Here is a 19540-nt window from a genome sequence, read left to right as displayed (position 1 = left end):
CCTAGTGATCGAAGGGGCTCAAAATCAATAATTTTAATGGCCGTAGTGAGCTGTTTGCAAATTTACGGTGTGTAGAAATATCCAAATCACGTAAAATTTTGATAGAAAATTTTTTATCTATATAAACAGATATAATATTTTTGATCTAAATTTTAATGTCATATTATCACGTTTTGTAAGATTTTTATTTTCCGCCGTGTGATTTTGAGCCCTATGTTCACTAGGCAAATAATATCGAAAAATCTCAAAATTTTTTTCTAGGTACTTCAAATACTTTAGATGAAGTTTAACGAAGCTGATCGATGATTCAAAAGTCGCAAACATAAAAACGACTTTGGAAGCACGAAAGGCTTTCAGAAGCATAGTAGCCTACTACTATATATATTATATATTATATATATAATATATATTATATATAGAGTGAGGCTACTATGCTATGGAAGCACGTGACCCTCCGTGCTTCAAGTTGTTTTCGATTTCGGACTTTCGAATCGACGATCGCTCCGTTAGAGTTGATCTAGAGTATTTGAGAGTACCTAGCCAAATAAATTTTGTGATTTTCGATATCATTTGCCTAGTGATCGAACGGGTGCTCAAATCAATAATTTGAATGGCGTGGTGAGCGCTTGGCAAGTTTAACGGTGTTAGAAAATATCCAAATATGAAATTTTGATAGAAAATTCTTTTATACTATATAAAACAGATCAATAATCTTGATATAAAATTTTAATGTCATATCATAATATTTTGTAGGTTTTTTTCAGTCGTTGATTTTGAGCCACCTTCGATCACTAGGCAAATGATATCGAGAAAATCGCTACATTTATTTCTAAATATTTCAATACTCTAGATCAGAGTCTAACGGCCGGCCGATCGTCGATTCAAAAGTTCGAACATCGAAAACAAAGTTTGGGGGCAACGAGGCCCTCTGTGCTCTCTATTAAGACATCCTAGCGCACATAGTATATATATATATATATATATAATATATATATATATATATATATATAGGGTTCGGCTACGATCGCTTTCGTACTCATAAATCGTTTTCGATGATAGAGCTTTCGAATCGACGATCCATACCGTTAAACGTTATTTACAGCATTTAAAACTTCTAGAAATCAAATTTTATAATTTTTCGACCTCATTTACCTTACGATCAAGAGGTCACAAATTTGACAATTTTTAATGGCCGGTATGGGATACTTGCTAGTTTAACGGTGTAAAATAATCGAATTTGTTGAATTTTTGATAGAAAATTCTATTCACTGCCTGGACAAAGATCAATAACTCTGATCTTGAATTGAAGAATCCGATCATCCTTTTTTAGGACGTCGTTCGATTTTCACCGTTCATTTTATGCCCGCTTGATGGACTTTATTATGATTTTAAAAATTTACGAAATTTATCTTTCTAAAAGTTTTAAATACTCTAGATCATATTTAACGGAGTGAATCGTCGATTCGGAAGCTCCATCATCGAAAATAACTTATGAGTAGGAAGGGCCCAATACTCATAATAGTATAAGAGATATTGATCTTGCAGTAAATAGTATAAAAAATTTTTGATCAAAATTTTATCTGATTTGAATACTTCTACACCGTTAAACTTGCAAATGGTATACATCAACCGTTAAAAATTGTTGATTTTGAACCTTTTTGATCGCTAGGTAAATGATATCGAAAAATCGTAAAATTTAGTTTTTAGATATTTAAAATACGCTAGATTAAGTTTAACGGAGCTGATCGTTGATTCGAAAACTCCATCATCAAAAACGGCTTAGGAGAACGGGAGGGTCCATGCTCTTAATAGCACACAAGACCTACTCTATAGGCGGGTATACTATCGGTAGCACGGAGGCTTCCGTGCTACCAAATTGTTTTCAATAATGTGGCTTCCAAATCGACGATCGGCTCCGTTAGACTTGATCAACACTATTAAAAGTATTTGAAAACTAAATTTTATAGTTTTTCGACGTCATTTACCTATCAAACGAGTAGTCTAAAAATGAACGGCTGAAAATAAAAATCTCTTAAAAAATGATGATAAAAGACTTAAATTTAAGATCAGAGATATTGATTTTATTTTAAATAGTGAAAAGAATTTTTTATAAAAATTTCATCAGATTTGGATTGTTTTACACTATTAAATTTACAAACGCATTACATCTACCATTAAAATTGTCAATTTTGAGACCTTTTGATCACTAGCCAAATGATATCGAAAAATTATGAAATTTAGTTTCCAAATACTTTTAATAGTGTAGATCAAGTCTAACGGAGCCGATCATCGATTTGGAAGCCGTATTATTGAAAACAACTTGGTAGCATGGAGCATTTAGTGCTATCAAGTTTTCTGCCATTAGATTTACCTCTTTTATCATTTTCATCCGTTCAATTATACTATGCAACTAATCACCCACTTAACCCTAGGAGACCTACATCATTCTAATCGCACATCTTTTAATCTAAGGACAGAAAAGTTAATTGCACCAAGTCATTAGTACTATTAATAGTATTCCAACCTAATTATATATATATATATATATAGAGTGAGGCTACTATGCTATCAGAAAGCACGAGCCTCCACACTCGTTTTCGATTATTGTGACTTCGAATCGTTCGATTCGGCTCCCCGTTAAAACTTACTATAGTATTTGAATACTAAAAATTAAATTTTATGATTTTACAATATCATTTGCCTAAGTGAACAAGGCTCAAATCAACTGTTTTTGAAAATAAAATTTACAAAATGTAATAATATGAATTAAAATTTTAATCAAAGAATATTGACTTTTTTATATAGTATCAAATTATATCAAATTCACGATTTGGATATTCTATCAGCGTTAACACTTGTCAAACGGCCACTACACCATTTGAAATTTAATTGATTTTGAAGCCTATTTGATCACTAGACCCCCAAATATATCAAAAATAATAAAATTTAAATTTTCTAGTACTCACAAATAACCTAATAAATAACGAGCCGATCGATTCATTCGATAAGTCGCAACATCGAAAACAAACTGAAGCACGAAAGGCTCCGTGCTTCCGATAGCATATTAGTCATCACTCTATATATATATATATATATATACTATATATATTATATTATATTATATAGAGTCACAAATAATTTAAATAAATTATATATATATTTAATATTTTTTTAATAATTATGCTCGTTCATAAGATGATTTTGGAAGGTAGGGAGAAGTTTTCATACTAGCGACAACATGGCTGACAAAATGGTCCATATTAATGAAAGGCTAATTAAGATTTTAAAAAAAAAGTAAAACATTTATATAGAATTAAAAAAAAAAAATCAAATCTCCAATTAAGGTTAGTGGTTAATTACTCGAGTATGCTATTTTGAGGACATTTTCCGTCGGAAGTGGTGTCTCCAAACACTATTAGCAATTTAGTAGGTTTTGCAGGTCTCCGCGTGCACGTACAGTCTGCCTTGTAGGTTTTTGTACAAGCAATTTCTGCTCATCGAAGCGATTCTGTCATCCATCAAACGGTACAATATATTGGTGCTGTCTGTCTATATCAAAATTAAATACATTTTTTGCCGACGAACAACATGATTGATAGGAATTTTGGCATCAATCATGGTTCCTGCAGTATTTTGCTGGTAAGCAAAGATATTATTTATTTTTTATAAAAATAAATTTAGTGAAAAATATAAAATAATTAAATGTTGAATTTAAAATTTAAAATTTAAAATATCAATCATCAAATTCTTTACTATTTATGTTAGAAACAATCTGTACGAGTACTCATGATTTTTCATAGAGAGACTCTGAGAGAAATTATAGAAAATTTATATTACAAATAAAAAGAAAATTAATATGATTAAAATATAAATTTATATTACAAATGAAAAGAAAATTAATATGATAAAAAAAGTATTTTATTTATTTTCGTACGATAACGTGATATTTTGCTTTGTAATATAATTTAGGGAAAACTTCGAATACCCTCCTTGTAGTTTCATTTTTTCTCACTTTAGTATCCTGTGGTTTAAACTGTATCAAGTTAGTATCCTGTGGTTTTGCACTTTTGCACTTTAGTATCATGTGGTTTAAAGTGTATCAAATTAGTACCATGTGGTTTCACACTTTCTCACTTTAGTACTATGTGGTTTAAAAACCACATGACTTGATACAAAAATAAAACCACATGATATTAACTTGATACACTTTAAACCGCAGGATACTAAAGTGAGAAAGTGTGAAATCACATGGTACTAACTTAATACACTTTAAACCACAATATATTAAAATGAAAAAGTATGAAACCACGGATTTTTTTTTTGAAGTTTTTTCTATAATTTATACAGTCCAGAAGTGTGCCTTTATATTCTTTTACATGAATTTCGTTTTGCCTAATAGCTGTAGATGGACGTCCGTACAATACCGAGCGGGTTCCAAATTTTTTGTTTAGTTTTCTTTGTGGGAGGGGTTACAGGGATTAATGAAGTTTTTAAAGTTGAAAGAAAGAGTTAACTACTTGATATCGAATCTAAATAATGTTGTTTAAAATATTCTTAATAGTGTTATCTATAGTCAGGTTATATATATGAATACTTAGATGTCTAGGGTCTATTATACATCTAAAGAATAAAAGTTAGGAGTATATATGCTATGCTATTCATGTATTTCTAAAAGCATCCGAGGCGGAAACGCGTTATTTAACAGATCCTTAATGCTCTGTTTAAAGTAACATAAAAATAACAAAAGTAATAGGGACATATCAATGTCATTAAATGATGCAGCCTCTTAATTAGGACAGGGGAAGTTACTAGTCTCACCAAACTTAACTAGAGCTAATTGCTAAGCAAACTAATCAAATAGAGTTGAGTACACATTTTTTTCTTTAAATGATAATTATAAAGTTTCTTTGTTAGCAAAAGGGGAACCCAATTTATAGAGAATAAAACTTCAATGGGGAGTTCCCCAACAACGCCTGCGTGGGGAGCCTCCGATGCCTTCATCGAAACTTTATAATTTTTAGATACTAAAGTTTGGAAAAAACAAACACTCTAAATAAAAGAATTATATTTTTTAGATAGCTTTGTTGGAAGCTTATCAGAAAAAGTATTTCAATATGAAGGCCCACAAAAAAAAAAAAAGAAATCTTATTTTTGTGTTGGCTGCTGCGTTTTTAACTTGGCTTCAAAGCAGAGGTGATGTTTTTGGCCGTTGAGCCGGTGCATCAGGTTTAGTACCGAATCCTTTTAATAATACCAGGGATTAATTAGGTGAACCAACAACAACGCAATTGAATAAGACTCTTTAGAATTTATCAGTTTCATTTATCTGGGTTGATTTAATTTTGGAAAGGGATGTGTCACCTGCTTCTTATTGCACGATTTTTTTTTTTTTTTTTGAGAGATAGATAGTATGTTACCCGCTTCGTTTATTTTATTTAAAAATAAACTTAGCTAGAAATATGAATCAACTAGGATTCGAAATTGGGACCTCGGGTACCAACTATTAAGTCCTTTGTCACTTGCGCTAGGGGTGGTCGGTTATTGCTCGAAATTAAGATGGAAGTTGTCAATATTATATCATACAAATGATTAGGTGCATTGTATCTTTAGCCCTTAACGTTGCAATTTTAAACCTATTGTGGATCGTAAGCGCTAATCAATTATTCCAAAAACATGTGATAGGAAGGACGCATCTATCGCACTTAAGGGCTCAGCCACAGCGCTCGCGGACTTCGACAAGACTCAACCCATTTAGACGTTGGGTTTATTATTGGGCCTCTTATCATTAGGTCTCTTGTGGACCACATCCCCACTCAAGTTATTAGGCTCATCCAACTCAACTTATTAGTTTATTGGGCCTATTATCATGGGGTAGGAAGTTGGATCTATTTTAGCCTGATAATAAATAGCCAACACGTACCCTCTAAAATTTCAAAATATGTTTTATAAATATTTTCTCAAGATTCTCTAAACATATGAATTTATCTCTTGTTAATTTGTCAGTAAACAGTAAAGCTTGTTCGGATTGAAAGAGATTTAGATATTTGTTAAGTTAAATGAAATGATGAAATTTGATTCTGAACTGTTTCTTATAGGGCAGTATATTATTAATACATAAGACACAGTTTTTAATTTTGTAGTTTGTAGCATGATTTCTTTTAATTTCCTATTAAACATGTGATCTATCACTTTAATTTTATTTTTTATAAATTATAAAAAAAAATTTTCCTGATGGTAAGTTTGCCAAATTCTATCTTATTAGAGGGATAAAAATAGAACTTTAGAATCAATCCATCAAATTTGGATGGACTTTTATTAATAGCCATATTTGAGATTGTTTACATTGTTTACTTGGGCATTGGTGATATTTTAAACTTTGAAGGGTCGCTAATGAAATTATTGCCTTTAAAAGCACTAAGAAATTTATCCTTATTTTATATATATTTGCTCTAAACTTTCAAAATTCACACATATATTTTTTTCATTTCTTATTCTCATGACTATTTACTCTTAAAAAATTTACCACTAATTTTTTATTTTGAAATTTTCTTCCTGGATCAATTGGGCTTTGGAGTCTTCATGGGCCAATTAGGCCCAAAGGTTTGAATAGTCCAGCCCAAAAAAGCTTCTCTTCGTTGTGTATAAATACTAAAAATATCGATTTGTGATAACTTCACTTTTTGAAAAATAATAATTGATTTATATTTTTTACCTGGTATCAAAATTAAAAATCTTGAGTTCAAATTCCGCCAATTCGAATCCAAATGTGAAGCAAGAGTACCGAATATAAATATTAAAAGCATTATTCTTAAGATTTTGAGATTCGCTCCAGAATATGTAAATTCTGTCACGGCCTAACTTGAATTTATGATGCATGTTTGTCCCTACAAACAATCCGAAGCCATCATTTTCCTCCGAAATTTCGAGTTACCGGAGAACGTTCTTTTAATATTTTAAAAATAGAACTTGAATTTAAAACATCCTATTTTGATATTGTGAGAAGCAACATGAGCTCATTTTATTAAAAATAAAAAAACTTACACTACTAGAGAGCAGTGTTTTAATATTTTATACTCATCCAAGTATGTATTGTAATCATGGGAGAAAAACCAATTCAAGATGTTATCATGTAATTAACTTGTTTTTACATCTTACCAAGGTTTAAAAAGTTTAGACCTCCAGTTAGGTCAAACAAGATTTAAGCCTACTAAGCTGAACTACTAGTAAGTTGTCATCTTAGCAATGTTGATACACTCTCTAGAATATTTATCCCATAATATTTTAACTTTAATTTTGTTGACGAATAACCGACCGTCCCTAAATCAAGTGGCAAAAGGTTTGGTGGTTGATACCCGAGACCCAAGTTTGAAACCTAATTGATTCACATTTCTAGCTAAGTTTATTTCTAAATGAAATAAACGAAGCGGGTAGCGTGCTACCTATCTCTCAAAAAAAAAAAAATTTTGTTGACGAATAAAACTAAGTTTTTTAGAGAAGGGTAGCTTGCTATCCGCTTCATTCATTCAGCAAACGAATTTAGCTACAAGAGGTGAGGCAACAAGGCCTCACACAAAAAAAAAAAGAGGAAAAACAGAAAAAAAAGTCCGATTCAGCAAATAATTATAATACTAGGGACTGCTTATTTGTTTGTTACAAAAACAAAAGAGCAATGCTTACTATATAGTTAAAACTGAATATTAATCTTACACCTCTCTTATCCAAGGGCCTATTTTGCCACACTAGTTTTGGAATTGAACTGAAAAACTGGAATGCTTCTAAAATCACGATATCTTTGGTGCTTAGAACTTTTTCGTACTAAGACCTTGATATTTTTAAAGGCATCATAGCGGAACTCCTAGTTTTATCACACCTCAAATTATTAAAATTGAAAATAAAAATTAAATTACAGAGAGTCTGGCTACTATAAGTATAGACACCTTTATTATACTCATAAATTTTCGGCTGTTAGTTCTATTCCTTTGACTATTTTCATCCATTAGATCATAATATTCAACCAACCACCACTCAATCTTAGGGGACCACCATTATCTTAACTGGATATCACTCTCATCTTAACCGTACAATCTTTCATCCAATGACCAAAAATTTATGAGTATAAAAGGATTTATACTGTCACGCCCTGCGACCAACCGCCAATTTGGACCGGGTCGCGGCGCCGACGACAGACCGCCGAACGGACCGGGGTTTTCTCTGTACGCGGACAGAGTCTCCCCTGTACGTTCTAGGCGTCGCAATCCAAACATATACTTACAAGAGTATAGTAATTCTAGCCAATTATATAAACTTTTGGATGAACTAGTTGTAAAACTTATATATATTCAACTTTTCAATAAACAGATAATACTTTTTTCACAAGCATTTCTACTAAAAACCTAGTTTTATCACATTATAAGTTATATATTATAAATACTAAGAATCTAAATAAAATTGTATAAACTCTTGGTAAATTTTGCACCTAATTTTTGAAAATACAAGTAATACTTATTCAAAACAAAATACAATAAAGAAGATATAAATCACGTTGGCTGTTCACCATCCTCCAAACACGTACCCAATAAAAAAAGCATGGTGGAAAAAAGAGCCCGAGTTGACTCTCATTCCTAATTCGGTTAAAAATTTTGTAAATACTTGTTAATTGAATTATTATCCAAAATATTATCAATATCCGTTATAAATTGGATAGATCATGGTGTTAAAATTGATTCTAACAAGTAGAGATTGACGTGTGACAAGTATGCCTTCAATACAATAGTGATGTTACCGACCGTCTCTAGAACAAATGGCAAAGGGCTTAATGGTTTGTACCCGAGACCCAAGTTCGAATTCTAATTGATTCACATTTCCAACTAAGTTTATTTCTAAATGAAATAAACGAAGCAGTTAGCGTGCTACCTATCTCTCAAAAAAAAAAAAAATACACGTCCGCAATACTGCTGTACGTAAAAGACAGCAAAGTCAAGTTACAAAATTATGCNTGAGAGATATATATTTATCAAGCTCGGTGGGTTTTTATTTGCTGAGTTCGATCGAATTTAATAAGTTTGCTTACAACATGGCTGCAAATTGCATGATATATCTCATATAGATTTTCTATGATAGTAATTATATATTGATATTGATAATTATATATTATATATCAAGGAAATGTATAAATTAGTTAAACAATTTTATATACGAAGTAATATCTAATATAAAAATATCGCATTTATTTTTAGACTATCAAAATATTCTTGTTGATTTCAAAAAATTCCTCAAGTATATCATTTCCCTCTAGGATTTATTAATGGGGTTGGATTTTATAAGGATATTTTCGGTGTTGAGGGATAAAATTTGAAAATATTCAATAGCATTAAGAGGCATATAAACAAAAGCCCCCTTTTATATATATTATTATTAGTATAATAGATCATTAAAGTATAGATTTATCATCATTTTGAAATACATATTATACATGTAGCAGTACTTCTTGGTTTTTATTTTTATTTTTTTATTTTATCTTGATTAGTATGATAATATCACTAATAACATTAATGCTGGAGTAATACTGTGATTCTTCACTTTATAACTGTGTAATTCATTCTAATATTATTTTAGTTCTATTATACTTAACCTTTTTAATTTTTTAAACTTAACTACTGCTCAAAATTTTATAATCAAATTAAAAAAAAATAATTCTATTATATTTGATATACAGAGCTATTTTAAATGATAAAAATGTCACAAAAACTACATCGACAACCATCTTATAGGTGCACATTTTATACCATAACTTTTGTGTTGTTATGGTTGAATTGGTAGTCTTATCAAAAAAAAAAAAACAACCACAAAAAGGTAAAAAAATTCTAATGACGTCATTGCTGACTCTTACAAGATCATGAATGGAAACAATTTTAAATGCACACGAATCTCAACAAAGGACTCGCAGCCAACCAACATAAAGTTATGGCCAATCCTACGTAGGATAATGGATTATGGATCTCTCTCGAATATCCGCCCATATTCATTCTCCACCCATTTACATGGCCCTCAAAGAGCTACGTTAAGTAATTCCCCCATTCTACATACTATACTTGGGTTTAAAATTAATAAGATAAGGCTTTGAACTAATAGCCTACTAGTCGGTCACCAGGAATGTCAGAAACAATATGATCTTTAGTAAGGCTCAGCATGAACCCCCTGTTAGTAGTTTACAAGATCAAGTAAATGGCGAATTTGCGGGAGCAACTTCTCTCGGCATAAGAGCATATATAACCAATATTATTGTAAATTGTAATAGTTTTTTTTTTTTTGGCCCGCCCTATTCGAGGTTTACTGTTGCCTCATCCCTGTAGCCTAATTCACCTTTCTAATGAATGAAATGAGTAACATGTTATTTTTTTCTCAAAATAATAATAATAATAATAATAAGATAATAAATTATTAAATTTATCTAAAATATAAATCATTTTGATTGGATTACCTAACTTTTCAAAATTTTAATACCAATAACCATCCGTTTAATTTGTTTGATTTATATAATTGGATGGCTTTTCGAATGCTTTCATAAGCTAATTGCTTGGATTAGTGAATTTAAAATTACATGAATTGTATAAAACTATACTAATTGAATTTGTAAAGATAAATGTCTCATTCAAATTTTATAGTTAGGGAGTTACTATTTGATACAAATCAAATAAATTAAAATACTAGATAACAAAATCAAAATTTTTAAAGACGAGGAAGTTATATCAGAATACATTTTTACCAAATAATTATTATTATTAATAATAATAAACCATGGAATTTCCCTCCACTGCTATCTGATCTTATTTTTTGAAAAAAATTAACTTTCATATATTGCATTTAAATTTGTAAGATTTAAATTATTTGGTGGCTTGTCCCTTTCAAAGTTTAGATCTATTGCTCACTTTAGTGAGTCTATTTAAGTCTATTAAAATAACCTATACAAATCAAATTTAAAATACAAATTGTTCGAATCAAATGTCTTGAAAGATGAGATAGGAAAATCAAAGCTCTTGAAAATTGAATTGCCAAATTAAAATAAGTCATAATTAAATAAACTTTATTCATTTTACAAAAATAAAAAAAAATAAAAAATTTACACCTATCACAAACTTCGTAATTATAATTGGACCAAAATTATACAAAAATCTACCATTTCTTCCCATCAAAATATGGTAAAGGAGAGCTCACATCATTAAGTTAAAAAGTGGGCCCCACCACGTGATCTGTTTTTCTCCTACTGCATCGGTCTAGAATATACAATCGCATCATAGTTTTACCCATCAAATATACTCGTTAAGCGCGGAATGCGACGGGGTGATATTATTATAATAAATTATTATTATTAAAATTAATATTATTAAAATATTATTAAAAATAAAAATTTTAAGCTACTATACTTTTATACCTACAGACTTTTTTATACTCATAAATTTTCGAATTAATTTTTTAAGATTACTTCCGAATTTAAATTTAAAATTTAAAATTTAAAATTTTTATTTTAAGGGACTAAAGTGAAAAATAAAATTTAGAGACTAAAATTAACATACAAAAAAAAGCTAAATAGATGATGACATGATAATATCGTTAATTTTAAAACCTCTTTTAAGAGTACCATTTTATTGCGATAAAATCAAGAGATTGAAAATTTTGATTGCAAAAAAAAAAAGATTGAGGGCCAAAATAAAAAATAGTGAAAAGGTTGGGATCAATATGCGATTAATTCGTAAAAAAAATTACATATGGACTCCACAACCCAAAGTAAGGTAATAAATTAATACACTTTAAACCACAGGGTACTAAATTGATATATTTTAAATTACAGGGTATAAAAATAAAAAAGTGCGAAATTACATAGGTTTAACAGTTGGGACGTAATTGCAATAAAATTAAAATAAAATAAGAACTTGATTGCAAAAAAAAATATATTAGATATTAAAATAAAAATAGTGCAAAAGTTGAGACCAATGTACAATTAATCCTCAATTAAAAAAAAAAAAAAACATGTGGGCCTCACCAAAACCCCACAAATTGGGAAAAGGCTTCATTGGGTTGTCAAATCATATATTTATAAATATAAATTCCTAATAAAACTTATCTATCCATCATAATTTTTCCTAATTTTTTTTATCATACTTTTATTATTTTAAAAAAAAATATGATTGGTTACGTGCACCAAACATTCAAAATTTATAAATATTAAAATTACACAAATAACAGTATTCCAGAAGTATTGGAGCCCAATTCGTACAACGACCTTTTCCGAACTTTTTATTCAACAATATTATGGAGCAACAATATCGAGCGTTAATTTAAAAATTTTATCATAAAAAACAAACGAGTAACAACGAAGATCTAGTAGCCTCGCCTTTTTCTTATTCCACCTGCTCTTATCCAGAGCCTTCGTTTTTTTATTGCTTTTTTTCGTTTTCTTTTTAAAATTGGATCGCGCATAGTGTCAACTCCCATTGGAGGAGATAGGGCACAAAAAAAGAAAAAAAAGAAAAAAAAGAAGGAGCGATAAGAGGAGGAAGAAGAAGAAGAAGAAGAAGAAGAAGAAGAGGGAGAGGAGGGAGATGGGGGGAAACCTGGGGGTGAGAGCGGCGCCGTTCACGTACGCGGCGCACGTGCTGGGCGCGGCGGCGGCGGTGCTGGTGCTCGTGTGGTGCGTCCACTTCCGCGGGGGACTCGCCCTCGATTCCGCCAACAAAAACCTCATCTTCAATGTAAAACACATTACATATATATCTAATCAATCATAGTTTTCATTTCGTTTGAGTGTTTGTTGCTTAATTAGTTGCTCCTTTTGTTTTTTTGTAAGGATTCGGATTGAGATTGATTAGGAAGCAGACAAAACTCAACCCTAGTTAAGATGCGATTCACTTCTTCTTGCTGCTGCTGCTGCAGTCTTAAAAAACAGAACTAGTTTTTGAAATAAGTTTTCCAAGCAACTCCTTTTCATGCTGATTTTCCTCATCAAGACTTCTTGATGTGGGATTTGTTGTCTGAAAAGTTGATTTGATAGGAAAAGAGTAACTACCTGCTCAGTACGGAGAATTGAACTCGTGATCTCTTATTCCGAAGGGACTTACGACTAGCTCTGATATCATGTTATCTGATCGATCTGATACGAAAACGGCTTAAAAATAGTCTTTTTACAAAATTGTCTGTTTTAGTTAGGCCTAATAAACCTCTCTTGATTGCTGGTGAAGTGCATAAACCTCCTAAAATTCTTGTTCTTTTTCCTTTTCCTATTTATTTATTCATTATGCCGTCGCCTTTATACCTATTATTACAAAACCAGTGGAGGTATTCTCCATCTGGTACTAAACTGTAAAACATATAAATCCTTACTTATATAATGTTTCATCCTGCTCTTATGCTGATGGTCTTTCCCATCTTACTTGCAGCTTCACCCTGTTCTTATGCTGATCGGCTTTATAATCATCGGAAGTGAAGGTAAAACAGCTCACAAATGCAAAATTTCAGGGTTGTGTTCGATAATTTGGTGTCTTCTTGAAAAGGATTTAATGACCTTTTTTTTTTTAAAAAAAAAAAAACTTGTTTTGACAGCTATAATGAGCTATAAAGCACTGCCGTGGAGCCACGAAGTCAATAAGCTGGTCCATTTGGTTCTTCATGCGATTGCTCTTGTTCTCGGTGCTTTCGGGATCTACTGCGCGTTCAAGTTTCACAACGAGAGCGGGATTGTTAATCTGTACAGCCTGCATTCCTGGCTTGGACTCGGCACAATCTGTTTATACGGTGTTCAGGTAAATTACTTGTTACCACGTCCTAGCGTGCTTTAAAATTCAAATGCCTTCAAAATATTTTCGTTTGCCTTTTCAAATGGCCTACAAAATCCAGATAAAAAGACAGTTATGACATACATGCCAATCCTACAATTACGAGGCGCCATGTCGCTGTTTGTGAAAGTGATTAACGTCGGTTGCTTTTCATGACGCTCTTGCGTATGTTGTTTCGTATCTAGTTTTGAACACTATTACACTAGTTGGTTTTTTAAGTGTCTGGTCAAAAATAAAGTATGTGTTAAGAATGTTACTGTGGTTGATTGGAGCCAAGGTAACTAGAATCCTGGAAGCGAACTTTTTCCAAATGAGGCTACCACTTCCGATATTTCGTGCAAGCGAAGTGTAATACCAAGTGTTTAAAAGTGAAGTTCCAAAACGCTTAAAAATACTCATAACTACTTTCAAAATTAATCTCTGATGAGTAAACTTCCTACTACCATATAATTTCCAGTGGCTAAACAGTAGAGTAAGATAAGAGTATATTTGTATCTATGTATTGATCAAATTAACTTTTTTCTGCTTCAGTGGATATTTGGCTTTGTCACCTTCTTCATTCCTGGAGCTGCACCAACCCTTAGGCGCGGAGCTCTTCCCTGGCACGTTTTATTCGGGCTCTTCGTCTACATATTAGCTTTGGCTAGTGCAGAATTAGGGTTCCTGGAGAAGCTCACTTTCCTCGAGGGCTCGGGCCTCGACAAGTATGGTTCAGAAGCCTTTTTAGTAAATTTTACGGCTCTTATCGTCGTACTGTTCGGAGCCTCTGTTGTGGTGTCTGCTATTGCTCCTGCCCACATTGAAGGACCTCACGGTTATGCTGCTATATCGGTGGATTAATGCGCACTACTGATTTGTTATCTAAGCTGTGAACTATATAACTGCTCTTGCACATACTTATATTCACTTCACGCTATGTGTTAGTCATCTTTGAGATACAATTACTTATAAAACTATCTCTGTAAGAGGTAATAATAGCACTTACTTTATTATGTCTTCTTTCTTTTTTTCAAGTTCTTTGTTGGTAAGTAATATGTTTTCTAATTATCTTTTTTACTGGAATTGGTATTGCATGTTTTTCTATCTGCTGAGTACCTATTTGTGAAATCCTTTGCTTGCATGCTGTATCTGTCAACTGTTCTGAATTAGCAGATACAGAGCTGGTAGAGAGTAGAAATTGTTATGTTTGCTTAAGAATCTGGCTTGTGCTTAGATGGTATTAGAAATAAATGCTCAATTATAAGTAAAATTTATGCTGTTATTCAAAGAGTGTAAAAGTGTAAGAGTTGTGTAGCATGAAGAGAGAGGATGTTAGTGGAAAGGGGTTGTGGTAAGTAAATATTTCAAATTGTATTTCTATGTCAGGTGATGGCTTATCTTCTGAGATGATGGCTAATTCAACTTCTTCCCTTAATTGCGGTTGCGATTTGCGAAGAAACTTAGATATAAAATCTCTGTTTTAACTTATTGTGGTGCTATTATTGATTGAGCATCATGAAGCGAAACATTAAGCTTAACTACCTGGTTGGCCCCTTTTTTCAGGGCCTGGGCCTTTTAGTTGGAAAATAAGATCAAATTGGCCCATCAACACCACATATGCCCAATGCTTTATTTGCCACATTGGAAGATCTGAAAATTAGTGATGGTTATATGCAACAAACAAATCCAACCATTGATATTAAAAAAGAAAAAAGAAAAAAGAAAAAAGAGAAGAATAGAAAAGTAAAGGGAAAAGAAAAATAAAAAAGTGCAGCATCTTGAGTCTCTGTTTCTCCATCTAAAGATCCAGAACAATTGGTCAAACCAGATTTTAAACTAGCAAAAATGTAAATTTTTTGATGGGAACTCTTCCTTCTACTTTCCTTAATTTGAGTTCTTTTTTTCTTTAGTTGAGATGGTAATTCTATTAAAATTAATGATTTGTTAGCCACTACTTTCAATGGGTAACAGAACGTAGCAATTTTGTGAGTTGCTAGATCTAACGAAATTGCGATAAACATAGCAAAATATCTAATGCAACTAAAAAAAATTAGACCGACCGTCCTTAAAGCAAGTGGCAAAGGGCTTGGTGGTTGATATCCGAGGTCCCAAGTTCAAATCCTAGTTGATTCACATTTCCAGCTAAGTTTATTTCTAAATAAAATAAACGAAGCGGGTAGCGTGCTACTTATCTCTCAAAAAAAATAGTCACTTCAAATCGAGTAAACAAAAGGATGCCAGTTAATTAATATCTGCAGTTCAATTTCAAAATCCCGTTTCGTTGAGGGGTTCTTCTACAACTTTGCCTTTAAAATTGGTAAATACAAGGGATGTATATTTTACATTCCATCCCCTCTACGTGACTAGTAAAAAAAATTTCATTCAAATGAATGATGTATATATCATACATTTTTCTGAAGTATATAAGTAGCATTACTCTTTAATGTTAATTATTTTTTTGGGAATATAGCATAGTAATATTATTTACTATTAATAGCATACTAGCTCAACTTGATATTTATATTTTTTCGTAAGCATAAGAAACTAAAATTTAAGCTAAATAATCCTTTTTTTAACCTTTATTTCTTTTTTCTTTTTTTTTTTTTTGTTTTGAAGAATCTATTATAATAATATACTGATTTGACCTAAGAACTGAAACAATCATTTTTTCAAAATATACATAAGGCTGTGTTTGGTTGTGGGATAAATTATCCCATTATTCCTGCCAAACATGAAAGCTTTTTTTGGGTTTTGGATATCCTGGGCTTAACAGGTTATCCTAGTTAACTCTTATTTCTCATAACCTATGGAATAGTGTTGGTAGGGCGATTTATCCCAGGGGCAGTGGTTGGAAACTGGGTAGCCCTTTTTCATGTTTGCCATTGCTGCGCCCACCTACCGCCATCTCCTCGATTCTGCTATTACTTCCTTCTTCTCTTCCCCTCTCACCTCCAGACTCAACTGATGTAGTCAATGAAGGAGATCTGAGCAAGATCCCCTCTTTCTCCTCGACATTACTGCTCCAACCCACCTCCGCCTGCTCCCATCTCCTCGATTCAACCGTCATCTTCCTCTTCTCATCCCCCTCGTGTCATTCCTTAAATACGCCTATTAAGGAGGAAGATCTGAGCTACTCCACTGGCCTCTTCTACTATTACTTCTTTAATTTCTCTCGATCCTCGATTCAAACGCTTCCTCCTCTCCACTCTCTCGTCTCCTTTATCAACAGTGGCTATCATTGAACAAAATCTCATCCAGATTTGCCTTTACTGTGGACGGCCCTCTTGAAATCTTTGAGGCAACACACACCTCTTTGGTTGCCTGGTTGTCTTATCAAATCAGCCATTTACTGCTATTATTGGCTCTTCAGGTAATCCCATTATTGTTCAAGTGCTTTTTCCTTATAAGGTCAGGCAAATGCAAGGTACATATTTTTTCAACTTGTTGCGCTCAAACTCCAGCTTTTTTGTTCCCTCTAATACTATTTTCGTGGCTGTAGTACTGTTATCTGTCGGTTTCCCAGCATATTCTATTGTGATCAGATCAGATTTGAAAGAAAACTAAGGTGAGACTTCTAGGGCTACCTATTAAACAGATGAGCCTTATCTGTTTATATTAAAGTTCTAAAATTTTTTGAAAATCTTTTATTACTTCTTAGATTTTAATGTGTTTGACTCTAAGTGCAAGTTTTTATTTAATGCGCCAATTTCGATTATGATCAATGGTATGGTAAGAATTAAAAAATAGCTGCAGGTTGGAAGATAAGCTAAAGAGAGACGAACTTATTCTACTAATCCATTCAACCTTAATTGTGGCTAAAACAAGTTTCAGTGGGATAAGGAAACAATGGGAAAGCCCCAAATGATGATTCCGAAATTGTTGGTTCGGATCTGAGCATGTTTGATTCGATGGAAAGTTTATAAAAAAAAGGCGATGATGTAGGGGAAGGGCATTGAGGGGTATCCATGGCAGGGTAGCATGTTTTTAAAATGATTGCAACCGCCATGGTTTCGTATTGAACCTTCCCCCTGAGCCTTAAATAAAAGAAATATCTTATTTGAGATCTTTCTTTTCCTGGCTGCATGTGTTTGCTACATTTATAATCTAACAATTATTTTCTATTACTCTCATATGGCTCTTCCCAAAAAGACGGTGCACCCTTTTGCTAAAAATAAATCCCCAATAATTGATATCCCCTCAACCGATAGCCAAAGTTAGAGTGCTCTATACAAGAGTCATCAAAAACTAGAGTTCGATCTGCGAATTGGACTGAAAAAATGAACTCTGCAATGTTAAACTTAATGACAGAGGAGTATACTCTTGAAAATTTTGTGAATGAAAGTTTTACCCCGTTGGCATGGAATAGGATAGTTCATGACTTCAACTAGAGAACCAATTTAAGTTTTACCAAAGTTCATTTACAAAATCGATTGAAAGTTTTGAAGCGTCAGTATCTAATCTATCAAAATTTAGCCAACAAAAGTGGATGGGGGTGGGACTACACACGCAACATTCCAACAGCCGGTGATCCAGGAATCAATCATAGCAGTATGTTTTGTTATGTTACAACTTAGTTATAAAATCTCTGTTTTGACTTATTGTGGTGCTATTATTGATTTTTTTTTTTTTTTACCTGCTTCATTTATTTTATTTAGAAATAAATTTAGCTAGAAATGTGAATCAACTAGGATTCGAACTTGAAACTTCGGGTATCAACCACCAAATTCTTTGCCACTTGCACTAGGGACGATCGGTGGTGCTATTACTGATTGAGCATCATGATGCCAACATTAAGCTTATCTGCCTGGTAGGCCCCCTTCTTTCAGGGCCTGGGCCTTTTAGTTGGAAATAAGATCAAATTGGCCCATCAACACCACAGATGCCCAATGCTTTATTTGCCACATTGGAAGATCTGAAAAATTAGTGATGGTTATATGCAACAAACAAATCCAACCATTGATATTAAAAAAGAAAAGAGAAAAAAGAGAAGAATAGAAAAGTGAAGGGAAAAGAAAAATAAAAAAGAGCAGCATCTTGAGTCTCTGTTTCTCCATCTAAGATCCAGAACAATTGGTCAAACCAGCTTTTGAACTAGCAAAAATGTAATTTTTTGATGGGAACTCTTCCTTCTACTTTCCTTAATTTGAGTTCTTTTTTAATTTAGTTGAGATGGTAATTCTATTAAAATTAATGATTTGTTAGCAACTACTTTCAATGGGTAACAGAATGTGCAATTTTGTGAGTTGCTAGATCTAACGAAATTGCGATAAACATAGCAAAATATCTAATGCAACTAAAAAAAATTAGACCAACCGTCTTTAGTGCAAGTGGCAAAGGGCTTGGTGGTTGGTACCTGAGATCCCAAGTTCAAATTCTAGTTGATTCATATTTCCAGCTAAATTTATTTCTAAATAAAATAAACGAAACCGGTAGGGTGCTACCTATCTCTCAAAAAAAAAAAAAAATAGTCACTTCAAATCGAGTAAACAAAAGGATGCCAGTTAATTAATATCTGCAGTTCAATTTCAAAACCCTGTTTCGTTGAGGGGTTCTTCTGCAATTTTGCCTTTAAAATTGGTAAATACAAGGTATGTATATTTTACATTCCATCCCCTCTACATGACTAGTAGAAAAAATTTCATTCTTAAATGAATGATGTATATATATACCATACATTTTTCTGAAGTATATAATTAAGTAGCATTACTCTTTAATATTAATTATTTTTTTGG

The 19540-nt window shown here is 32.2% G+C and overlaps 1 protein-coding gene and 1 long non-coding RNA gene across 2 annotated transcripts; both read left to right on the top strand.

Annotated features, from left to right (window-relative positions):
- On the top strand, positions 12349-14885 carry LOC109708267 (probable ascorbate-specific transmembrane electron transporter 1). The gene is made up of 4 exons (XM_020229939.1): positions 12349-12749; positions 13434-13482; positions 13597-13796; positions 14361-14885. The coding sequence occupies exons 1-4, from the start codon at positions 12600-12602 to the stop codon at positions 14667-14669; spliced, it is 708 nt and encodes a 235-aa protein (XP_020085528.1). The 5' UTR covers positions 12349-12599; the 3' UTR covers positions 14670-14885.
- Positions 16501-18406, top strand: LOC109707061. Its single transcript, XR_002215399.1, has 2 exons — positions 16501-17373; positions 17562-18406. It is a non-coding gene; the product is annotated as an uncharacterized LOC109707061 (long non-coding RNA).

The sequence above is a fragment of the Ananas comosus genome, linkage group 3 (assembly GCF_001540865.1).
Source record: "Ananas comosus cultivar F153 linkage group 3, ASM154086v1, whole genome shotgun sequence".
Taxonomy (NCBI): domain Eukaryota; kingdom Viridiplantae; phylum Streptophyta; class Magnoliopsida; order Poales; family Bromeliaceae; genus Ananas; species Ananas comosus.
Note: the sequence above shows the minus strand (reverse complement) of the source record. Positions and strands in the feature narration are given on the sequence as shown.